Source organism: Aythya ferina (assembly GCF_964211825.1).
Source record: "Aythya ferina genome assembly, chromosome: 3".
Lineage (NCBI taxonomy): Eukaryota > Metazoa > Chordata > Aves > Anseriformes > Anatidae > Aythya > Aythya ferina.
Window position 1 is genome coordinate 94,866,445 of NC_140298.1, and position 12,319 is coordinate 94,878,763.

The 12,319-nt window shown below is 47.1% G+C and overlaps 1 protein-coding gene across 1 annotated transcript in view; it reads right to left on the minus strand.

The window, feature by feature from the left end:
* Positions 1 to 11,649, minus strand: part of LRRC1 (leucine rich repeat containing 1) — a 68,538-nt gene extending 56,889 nt beyond the window's left edge. The window contains exon 1 of the mRNA XM_084514573.1: positions 11,228 to 11,649. Within this exon, the coding sequence (XP_084370699.1) occupies positions 11,228 to 11,386 (159 nt within the window). The 5' untranslated portion in view covers positions 11,387 to 11,649. The remainder of the gene's footprint in view (positions 1 to 11,227) is intronic.
* Positions 11,650 to 12,319: the final 670 nt, after the last annotated feature.

The following is a 12,319-nucleotide window of genomic DNA, read 5'->3' on the forward strand; positions in this document are numbered from 1 at the left end:
AATTTCTAAGTGCTTGCTCTTATGTCATCGTTTCCTTTGACACCAACGAGGACTTTCAAAACATGCATGCTGCCTCAGTTTTTAAGGCTTTTTAAAGTAACTCCAGTATTATACTCAAACAGTAAGTAAATTACCAAGCCACGGTACATGACCTGGTCCCGATTCTTACCCACCACCTCTATTTACTCCAGGCATTTCCCAAACGTGTAAATGCCCAGTTAAAGCGTATCTGCATGTTAGACTAAAACGTAGCACGGAGTAATTTAAAGGCAGTTTAACACCTATTTACATTCCTGCTTCAAATCTTTCTTCAGGCTTCATTTTCTTCTCCTACACTGTAAACAAAATCAAGGGGAAAAGCCTGGGCTGCGTTTGTTCATCTCTGTTGATGAGTTAACTGTCTTCTTTCAATACGCAGATAGCTAAAATTGAAATCAATTTCCTCCAACCCTTTTGTACTGCTTCAGAAAGACTTCATTTTTGGTAAAGTAACAAAACAGCAAACACGATACAACAATAAACCCATGAGGTAAATTCATGACATGGCCAGCACGACTTTCTCCACCACTTCACAGAATCTCAGAATCGTCTAGGTTGGAAGAGACCTCTGAGATCACCCAGTCCAGCCTCTGACCTAACGCTAACAGTCCCCACTAAACCATATCCCTAAGCTCTACATCTAAACGTCTTTTAAAGACCTCCAGGGATGGTGACTCCACCACTTCCCTGGGCAGCCTGTTCCAATGTCTAACAACCCTTTCGGTAAAGAAGTTCTTCCTAATACCCAACCTAAGTCCAGCCTACAAAATCACTTCTTTTTGGTCCCTAGAAGCCACTTTTTTGTTTGCACCATTGCAGGGTTTCAGCAAGAGAGCAGGGGAAACACAACCTTTCTCCAGGCTAACACGAGCTGGGTGGTCAGGACACCAGGAGGTAAAGGTTCAAACCTCCTGGGGCAGAAGCAGCACTGAATGCACTGCTTCCCAGGGACGTGGTTAGTAAGTTCTTGCACAGGCACACCTACAAACACATTCCTTGTGCTTGCAAGCAGGGCAAGCACGAAGAGGAAAGGGCAACTTCTTCCTCATTCCTTTTCCGCTACCCTTTAGGGAGGGATGGGGAAAGAAGTCGTCTGCAGTCAATCCTTTGACCACACGTAGAGGTGATTCAGCACTACAGGTCCCAAGAGAACAGGACACATCGATGCCATACCTTAACCAACACTACATCCCAACTAACTAACTAACCCTCTACATCCTCGCCTTAAACTTTACCAAAGCTTGCTATATCAGGATAGACAGGATATATCAGGATATATCAGGATATACATCAGGATCCCTCCAGTCACCTCGGCTGCTTTCACCTGTGAGCAGGGACAGCTCCTAAGCGGTCTCACGAACACTGATCCCTCTTGCTCCTCTGGGACAAACACGAGCTAATTTTCAACTTAAGTACCAAGCAAGCTACTGAAACGATTTGTGAGGACAGGGACTAATTAGCAGTGCAGAGTCACCGTGCAGTTGATGCCTCTATCTCCGAGCGTTTCTGGAAGCAGCTGCTGGATTTTCTCTCGAGCAATGAAGCTCCCCTCAGCAAAGACAGCAAAAGTACATCTGCTCCACGCACCTGAGGTCTCTCATTCTGTCCTCCCGTGTTTCATGGCAGAAACAGAACTGCTACAGGTTTTTGGCATGGTGAAAGACTGTTTCATATGTGCTAACCACAGCTGTGGAATATGCTGAAACTGCACTTTGGTATTGCAGCATCCTAGCACCAAGTCTGCCATCATGAATAATAATGGCAGAAAGCACAGGGGCAGGCATTCAGGTGGGAATCCCCAAGAACCATTAGTAAAATGATTAAATTTCATGACAAACTAAAGGATTAATGAAAGCTCACAGCCTATCCTAAGCAGAACCAGATGTTACAACTGCTATCTCCCCTTCCAGTGAGGCTTCAAAGCCCTGTATGAAGGGTCAGCCAGGCAGAAGGGGTGCGGTGAGGAAGGGTCTACAGGAGGAAGAGCATAGATAACAACAGCTGCCTCACTGCAGCTGGCATTCAACACCAACCTGCCCCTTTTCTGGCCCCTATTTTCAAAGGGTCTGCCACCTTCTGAAATAGAGTCAATGATGGGGTGGTTCCAGCACCTAGGTTGTTACCACTCACCTTCTCTTCCTGCTGTACAGAAGAGAACCAAAATGCTGCTCCACCAAGCAATGAACGGGTTGCCTCTTACTGTTTTCTAGTTGGTAAGGATTTATTTTCTCCTATATGTTGATAAAGCAGAGGCAATACAGCTTAGCAAGCATGTGATGCTGTGGCCATTAGAGTACCAAGACAGGAAGAAATATCTCTGCCTTTCACAGAGGCCAGAAAGCATCTGCTACGACAAAACATGGATTCATTGCAGTTAAATGCACTTGCCCTTTGAAGAGAAGAAAAAAAAAAGCATTTAATCTCACTAACGAATTTGTAGCATTCATTTTTCTAGTATATGAGATTGCTAGCAGGAGGTAACATCTTTATTAGACCAAGCGATAATTAGAAAAATAACTATATATAACCATAAAACTTATTTCAGAGCTACATTTGTATAATTTCTGCCCCCAAACCTTGCCTTATCCTTGTACGTACATCACACAGAGAAGGGGCTCTACCAATCTTCTTCAGCAAAACACCCTTGACAGGACAAAACATCGGAAGTAGTGAAACATAACCACCTTGTTACTTTCTCCCAGCTGAGGTCAAAAATCACACCTAGTAAGAGCTGAGCTCTGCTGATGCTGGGAGAAATAAATTTAATAAATAAACAAACAGAAATGCTGATAGGAAATACTTTCAACCAAGATTTCAAGTAAAATTTGCCCAAAAATGTACCAAAATCAACCTCCTGGCCGTTAACAGCAAAGTCAGACTTTGTGGGGAGCACCAGAGTAAGCTCTTCCTCTGTTCCCATCTGATCACAGTCTCTCAAATCTCACGTCAAAAGGCACAGTACTTATTTTAAGTCTTAAGCATATATAAATAACGAGACGATTAGCTGATAGTAAACTTATGTGGATCCTTCAACACAGCAGTCTGTGTTTATAGGAATGCTAATGTAAGGATCCAATGATTTTTCTCTACAAAACATTATTTTAATGATCAAGCATACATTGCACACTAGTAGTAATTAATAATGTTCACAAATGTTTTTATGTTCACAAATTTTTTTACAAAAACTAAGTATTCTCAAGACATCCGACTTGAAAAGTTGGAAGTGTTCTTACAAAGTATTTTACGTAGCATTTGTCATACTGAAAACACTTCTTAAACTTTCAGTAACATTAGCTTTATTGTGCACACAGAGCACAGTTTCAGACTGCCGTAATTCTCTGATGTTAACTGGAAGCACACACTTGTTCCAGTTGTATAGTGATGATATTTCTTCAAGGGTCTACAGCAAGATGTGAGAAACACCACGGCACTATCACTGTTAAAAGTAAAGCTCAAAATTTGAGGGTGTACAAACAATGAAAAACATGAGAAATCTATCTGTATCATGGAAAACATCCCGTGCTAACTAAGGATAGGTGGAATCCTTGATAGGCTCTCTACAGAATAGCTGATGTTGGAAGGGACCTCCACAGACCATCTAGTCCAAACCCTCTTTTCAAGGCAGATTTAGATGCAGCAGGTCACTCAGGACCGTGTCTGGTCAGATTTTGAATATCTCCAACGATGGAAACCCCACAAATCTCCCCGTACAACCTGTAGCAGTGTTTGGCCACTCTCACCTAAGTGTTTTCTTACTTGAGATGGGATTGCCTGTGTTTCAGCTTGTGCCTATCGACTCCGGTCCTGTGACCAAGGAAAGTTTTGCTCTGTCCCTCCCATCAGGTGGGATACACACCAACCAGATCCCCCCTAAGCCAAGGTCCTCTGAATGGCAGCACAACCCCCTGATGTATCCTCCCAGGTTTGTATCACCTGCAAACTGGCTGATGGAGCACTCTGCCCCAGCACCCAGGTTATTAACAAAGATGTTAAACAATATTGGCCTCAGTATCAATGTCTGGTTACACCACTAGGGACCTGTTGGGACTTTGTGCCACTAATGGCAACCCTCTGAGCCTGGCAAGTCAGCTTTGTTTTCTGTCCACCTTGCTGCCCACCTACCCAGCCCCATATTTCATCAGCTTGTCTATGAGGGTGTTACAGGAGACAGGGCTGAGGGCCTGGCTAAAGGCAGGACAAACAACATCCACTGCTTCACCCTCATCCACTCACCTCATTCTGGAAGGCTATCAGGTTGCTTAAGCAAATGTCTCCTTCATAAACCCATAGTAATTAATTCCAACCTCTTTCTTGTCCTTCCCATGTCTGGAACTGGCTTCCAGGAGGATTTTCATCAGCACCTTCAGAGGTGAGCCTGATCAGCCTGTAGTCACTCCTATTTCTAACAGGAAGACCTGGGGTACATCTGCTTTCTTCCAGTTCTGCAGATCTTCTCCTGATGACCAAAACCTTTCAAATATAATCAAGAGTGGCCTCACAGTGACATTCCCCAGCTCGCTCAGCACTCATGGGTGTCTCCTACCAGGTCCCATGGACTTGTGTATGCCCACGTTGTTTAAATGTTCTCTAACCTGATCCTTACCTAAAAGTAAGTCTTCCTTGTTCCAGACTTTCCTCACGTGTCTCAGGAACGTGGGATTGCTGAGGGCCAGTCTCAGCAGTAGAGGCCAAAATGAAGAAGGCTTTGAGCACCTCAGCTTTTTCAGTGTCCTCTGTCATCAAGTCATTTGCCCCATTCAAATACAGGACCACATTTTTTTCCTTTTGCTGCTGAGGTCCCTGCTTGTCTTCTTGTCCTTATCAGCCTTTCCTACATCCAACTCCAAACAGGCTTTGGTGCTTTTAAGCCCATACAGCGTCCCTGGGTCACCTGTCCATGCTCCAACCTGTTCTACACTTTTTTTTTTTTTTGTCTGAGTGTCATTGAGCTCTTCTTTATCCTTGTACACTTCCTGTCACCTTTGCTTCATTTTCTGCTTATCAGAATGGTCTTTCTTGAGATTAGAGGCAACTGATGAAAGTCAGCCAGCTCTCCTGAACAGTATCCCACAGATTCCTCCAAGCAGATTCCTGAGCACGCCAAAATATGCTCTCCTGAAGCCCATGGCTGTGATCCTGCCTTTTGCTCTTCTCCCTCTTCTCAGGATCCCGAACTCGACCATCTCATGGCCACTACAGCCACGGTGCCCCTGACCTTCACATCCTGATCTGTCCTTTCTTGATTATAAGCAGCGGCCCAGTGCAGCACCTCTGTTCACTGACTCCTCCACCACCTGTGTTAGGAGTTATCATCAGTGCACAGCGCTCCCCCTCTTTGCCTTCCTGGTCTCTTCTCCTCCCAGAGCCAATATCTGTTCCTTGCAGCACTCCAGCCATGGGAGCTGTCGCGCCACAGCTCCACAATCCCAATGAGATCTATAAATTTGAAAAAAGTAAATAAAATGCTCTAGACGTTTACATTTTAAGAAGGGACAGTTACAACCCGTAAGCACAAACCTAAAAGAGGTTTAGTGTATCATTTCTTTCCACAGCTGCCTACTGGCCATCAACCAAGCGTCCTTCAGGCCTGTGGTTGCATAATGGAAGAAACTATGGTAGAACAGTGAAATTTTGCCTAAAAGAGGTATTTTCAAAAAACAAGGTGTGGTGTGGGAAGAACGGAGCGACTTTTTCCTTAGGGAGCCTTCAGAAGATTTTGCTACGATAACAGCACCCGGGATTTCAACACCACAGGTAACAAAGAGACGCAGAGCTGCTGCCGAGCCGAGCGCTCGGCTTGGGTTTCTCTCAGACGGAAACTGGGGCACAGGAGGTGGCCAGGGCCTCAGCAGCTCTCCTGGGGAAGAGGTCTCAGTCCCCCATCAGCCAAGGAACCCTACAGAAAAGCATTAGCATATAGCACCGAGAAATAAAAATCACAGACACAGTTATGGGTAAGCTCAGAGAAGCACAACGATTCCGAGTCCTATCAGATTATGTCCACAAACACTACAGAAAAATAATCTCCAAAGGAAGAAAGAGCTCAGCAGACTCTCAAGCTAAACTAAGTGCACACATAACATTTTTTTTCCTTTTCTTTTTCTTTTCCCACTGGAGTTTTCACATAAACAACATCTGCACAAAGTCTCATAGGAAAGTGGTCTTTATCCTTTGAGGAAAACAACACAGCAGTCACGAGACAAAACAGCAGCAAAACAAGAGTCAAGCTATTTCCACTACTCACCAACGCAACAAAACAAGCGAGTGATTTAAGATAAAAGCTACAATGGAATACTGCATTCAAAGGCTCATAAGAAATTGCAATTTTCTGCAAAACAGGGAAGAAGAAAACAGAAACAATGCAGAAATTTCCTCGGACAGCGAAATGAAGCTGACAGCATGTCCTGGCCCTTAAATTCTAAGGTAGGAGACAACATTTAATGGACGTCAGACTGATCTATAGCATTGAAAGCATCCTATTTGTACCTGATGCTTTTCATGAGATTAGCTATTGAAATGCAGCATGCAGAATGTGTTATTTTCTTCCATCAAAGCAATTTGCCAGAAAGCCTGTTCCTCAGTGAAGTGTAGTTCTTGACACATAGCAAATGACACAATACACATCACAGCTTAGCCTCCAAGTTTTCACTCAAGGAAAATAAAAACGATCCAGGCTGAAGAAAAAAGCACAAACCACACCTTGATGTTGCTCTGTGCGCGCTGGTGACCACATACGCTTTTTCCCAATCAAATCAGATCCACCAAACATTCACTGCGAGGCACTTAGGATATCCCACATCCAACACAGATGAGGATTTTTTTTTTTTAAAGGAGAGCCACCCTCTACAAAACAAAGGCCTTCCTTTGGAGACTGAAGGGCGCAGCTCTTTAATTTGTCTTGTAAAGCAGAAGCGGTGAGAAGCGTGCTGACAGCTAGAAATTGCTGTTCTGTGGGAAAATAGCCACATCTGCCAAGAAGGGATATAGAGACCTCAGTATTGTGGAAAACCACCAGCAGCTTAATAGTACAGCCTGCTCCTCCAGCACATCCCACCAGGCTGGCTCATCCTGCAGGAAGGGCAGGAGCAGGAGATGGAGTCTGCGAGGCTGGAGAAAGGAAGGGGAGAGAGCAGAGTCCAAAGGGAAAAAAAAATAAGGGCAGCCAAGAATCAGGCACAGAAGGGATGTGAAAGGAAGCAAGGAGCAGGAACGCAAGGCAGAAAGGGCTGTTTAGGAAGTGAGCAAGATCCTGGGACACTGAAGGGCAGGGGAGGAAGGGAAGGTACAACGGCAAGGAGCCTGGGACACCGGTGGCAAGAGAGAAGAAAGGGCGCTGTCAGCACGAGCACAGGCAAGGTCTCTGTCAGGTCACTGGGGAGTGGAAGGAAGAAGAAATCTGGGGAATGGGGCAGCGCAGTTAGGGAGGCCTGGGAAAAGGTCAGCAGTACTTACCGAAAAAGGAAACCAAAAGCATCGCTGTGCAGTAGCAAAAAGCTTTTTTTTTTTTAAGTTACAGTACAAATAAAAATGACTAACTTGTACTCCTGAGAGGATGACTGCTATATATAAAAAAATACGCAGGAAAAGGTGGGTCAGAGAAGCCAAGTTTGCCCATTCTTGTCTCGGTCCATGTGTGCATTAACACCCAAAGGAGACAACAAGGTGAGGAACGGAAATAATGTGGAGCAGAGACATCTCTTCTTGGACATCACTTTTGCAAATGCTTTCCAGATCAACCCTTCTTGTCCCCTCACAAACAAGTGAAGGCTTCTACCACACACTTTGGCCAGCCAACACAACAGAAATAAACCCAACAAAGTAATTCTTTCAAAATAATTCAAGACTATTTCCTGTTTCTCCTCTCCTAGGGATAGCTCAGATGACTCTCATAATGCACCAGTGTTGCCGAGTTTCTCTGCTGGTCTTTTCCAATCATGACACTACAGCACCTTTTAAAGTTGTTTTCTGTCTTTTGGGGGATTTTTGAGTATATTTTTTTATTATTATTATTTTTTGTTTGTTTTGCATAGGATCTTAGCTTGTGCCATGCCCTGCTGCCCTACAAGAATAGTACTAAGCACATTAGCAAATATTGCATGTTAAACAAGCCTCAGACTACTTCTGTACCTCAAAACAGGGGTTTTGGGGTGTGCTGTAGAGTATTCTTTCACTGGTGTAACCAACCAACCAAAGCTGGTACTTAACACAGGTGGGGTCAAGGAGAAACAGGTGAGAAGGGGGAAGTTTGTGCATCCAACACAAGCTGAGAGCAACCAGCAGAGCCTTCCAGCAGTTATTACACCCTCCTGTAGTAGACTCTGTTGGTACATACCACGGGAAGGAAAACAAACGCAGAAAGTCCATCTATTCCAATGTGCCACGCGCTGATATTTATCTGCCTTGGAAAGCTCTAAGGGGCAAAAAAAAAAAGCACAAGTGGAAGGAAAACAGATGTCTAGAGATAAAATAGGCATCAGTGTCTCGGAGCTGCTGCGTGGCCAAGCTTGGAAAAGATCTCACTGATACCTGCTTGGCTCCAGAGGAGTATTCACAAGACCTCCTGCCTGCTGTAACAGCCATTTCAGAGTGCTCCTCCCCACATTAGGAAGATGAGGTCTAAACAACCAAAGCACAGAATGAAGAGCAGGGCAGCAGTTACAGTTTTGCTCATTCATTCCGCTATTGTAACCTCCACTGTGAGTCAAACAGCCTACAGAGTGATTCCTCCTCGTTATTTCACGGTGAGCCTTTACAGCAGAAACTTCCTGAGGATGATCATGAACATCTCAGCAACACAAATGCCTCACTGGTGTTACGGAATACATCACGGACGGCATCAGCAGTCTGCAGATGATTCACTGGGAATCAGCACAGATCGCTGTGAACTTCAGGACTTTGTCAAGTATGGGAATCTGTCTAACGAGCAAGTCACCGAGAGTTAAACAAGTCTCCGGATGTGCTAAGGACCGAACTGAGCCTAATCATGGCTTCATTTTGCCTTGCTGCCTTTATCCACATAGATAGGAAACTTAAGCAAGGTAAGACCATTATAATGCACCGCAGGAGATTAAGGGCCTCATGACTACTAAGATCTATGCTGACCTAACAGTTTGTTAATTACACACCCTCATGATTTCCCCAGTGTTTTCTGTGCAGGAGGCATGGTGTGTCCCTGCTTTTCGTACATATTTCCAGTTCTGTACTTTTCATCACACTAACCTTCTAATACAGAGAACCAACAGTTTATCCTGTAGCTAACTTTCAAAGAAAAATCTTCCATTATTCTCCCGAGCCAGGCTCCTATAGAATTTTGTAGCAGAAATTTCACACGAGGTTCTTCCCATCTGTTTCCAGCTTCAGTAGATTGGCATCACATCCAGGACTGCAGCTGTAATTTTTGTACCTGAAACACCTACAGAGTCAACATTTATCCGAGGTGAAGGCACTACATTCCACTTATCAGAAACCACTAATAAGGAACTGATGAGGAAAGTTCATAGGTCACTGCAGAAAGCCCTAATAAAAATGCCTTCCTATGTTGTAGAGAAGGCAGAATGTATTACACTGGATTCCTCCTACCACAGCCAAAACCCCACAAACATATTCCTACAGTATATTTAGGCACTACTGTAATGTGATCCATGCACGTAAGAAAAAAAATCTCCAACTTTATTTCCTTGATTCTACTACAATGCTCTGATCCCCCCTCCAGTTTGTTTGTTTGTTTTTCACATGTATGGGACTCAATATGCACACATATTTAAGTAATGGGAAGAAGTGGTCTTCTTCAGTCATCATGGGACAAAAAAGGCCACTTCGTAAGTTACAGTTCAAGGAAGAAGAGAAACAATGAATAGCTGCAGTCTGTTTTCAGAAATAAATTGTATGTAATACCACCACCAACAGACATATCCACATTCATCATTTACATTTGTACACAGCCACCAGTATGGGGGGCTTGGTTTCTTTTTCAAAGGGAGAGCCATAGTTCGCAGTGGGATTGAAACCACACACATTCAGTAGTCCTATAATAAAAAGGGTACAAGCTTAAAAGCCAGCACTATGAAAAAAGTCCAGTACACACACACACGCAAAAAAAAAAAAGGCTCATGCGCCTAGCCTGTGCACAAAGCCAGCAGAAATTGCTGGAAGTAAAAATAGCACCCACACTGAGGCTATGTAAACCAGTTTTGCTCTACTTCAGAAGGATAAAGAGCTCAGTCACAACAAGGCACAAACCTGTTTCTGGGTTTTTCAGAAGAAAAAGCCAAGTACATAATAAGTCATTTCAACTAAACATCTTTACTGCTGCCTGTGCAAGGACTTCTTCCTCATACTTACTCTCCTTACGTGAGAAGAAGTTTATGTAAGAGTAATGAGTGTGGAAAAAAAAAAAAAGTAATGCTGTTTAAGTTTTAGCGTGAACAGACCAACTTTGGTTCAGGTAGAAACAAGGGTGCTTTTGAACGTGTTTCTGGCTACCAAGTTCGGCTGCTCAGCTTCCACGGCAGGGCGAGTTTCACACTCCGAGGTCCAGCTTCTCGATAACGCTTCCCCTCTCGTGTTACCAGCCACAGGCTTGCGAGGAGCCTGAAGTTTAAAGAGGAAGCTCTGAAAAACGCCCTTGGTTTACCAAGCCCAGCGTGGATCGCGCTGTGTGGCGGCCGGGTGGCCGAGTATCGCGCTGAGGTACCCTGCCATAAAGTTTCTCCAGCAAAGCCACCAGGTGCCAGCCTGCACGTCCCAAGCGCCGTGGAGCTGGGCTGAGAGAAGCGTCGTTTTTTATTATCAGAAAGCTGCATAAACAGGAATCTGGATGGGTTTTGTGGTGGGTTTTTTTTGGAGGAAGCGAGGCGCTGACAAGCAAAGGGGGGCTGTGGCGATGGAAAGGCAGAGGCGCAAGGTAGTTTCTGGGAGTCGTGCAGAGGGACGTGCACGGTGCCAGCTGCCGGAGGGGGGTGTTTTACAGCGGTGAGGGCTACGCTGGCTCCATTCCCCTCCTTTATGGGGTCGGGGTTAAAAGGATCCGCTCGGGCTGGGGCGGGCCGGGCCGAGCCGAGCGGTAACCGGCGTGAAATGGCCGCGCTGCCCCCTCCCGCCCCCCGCTGCCCCCGGGCACCTGCCCGCACCCCCAACGCCCTGAACACCCCCGGGGGTTACCGGGGGGCTGTCTGCTCGCCCCGCTCACCTTGGGCAGCTCCCGGAGCTGGTTGGCGTCCAGCAGCAGCTCCTCCAGGCTGCGGCTGTAGCGGTAGATCTCCTCGGGCACGGCGGCCAGCGAGCAGTGCCGCTTGTCGATGGACTCCACATGGCGGTTGCAGCGCCACAGGGGGATGCAGTGAAACATCGCCGCGACGCCCCGCCGGGGGGGAGGCGGCGGGCAAGCCGCATCCAGCGGCCAGCAGCGGGGCCCCCGGGGCGAGCGAGGCGGCCGCCGGAGGCTGGCAGAAAGGGGACGGCCGAGGGAGCCGCGGAGCCGGGAGCGAGGAGCCGGGAGCGGCCGCCCCCCCCTCAGTGCTGGGCGCGGGGCCGCTGCCGTCCCCGCAGGGGCATCGCGGGGCGCCGGGCGCAGCGCTGCTGGCGGCCGCCGCGCATTCCCGCGCCTGACCCGGAACACGGCGGCCGCTCCCCCTCCTTCCCTGCCTGCCCTCCCTCCTGCTCTCCCTTCCCTCCCTCTTCCCTCCCTCCCCCGTCCCGCCTGACATCAGCGGGGCCCGCCCCGGGGCCGCGCCGTGCTGCCGGGGGGGTCCCCAGCCCGCCCTGCCCTGCCCGGGGGTCGCGGTCGCGTTTGGCTTTTCCCCGGTGGTTGGGTGCCAGGCAGGGTGACTGCAGGGACAGGACAATGCTGCTGTGGTAGACCGTGCCATTAATATCCATATATCTATATCTATCTGTATGCTGTTACCCTCAGGGCTTCCTGAAAGCGCTACCTGAGAGGGAGGTGTGGGGAGCTGGGGGTCTCCTCTCCTCACAGGTAACCAGCGATAGGACCAGAGGGAATGGCCTCAGGTTGCACCAGGGGAGGTTCAGGTTGGAAATGAGGAGACATTTCTGCTCAGAAAGGGCAGTCAGGCACTGGGACGGGTTGCCCAGGGAGGTGGTGGAGTCACCGTCCCTGGGGGTGTTCGAGGAAAGGTTGGACATGGTGCTTGGGGACATGGGTTAGTGGGTGACACTGGTCATAGGGGGATGGTTGGACCAGATGATCTTGGAGATCTTCTCCAACCTCTGTGATGCTGTGATTCTAAAATCCCCTTCCCAAACCCTCAGCCCCCATCTG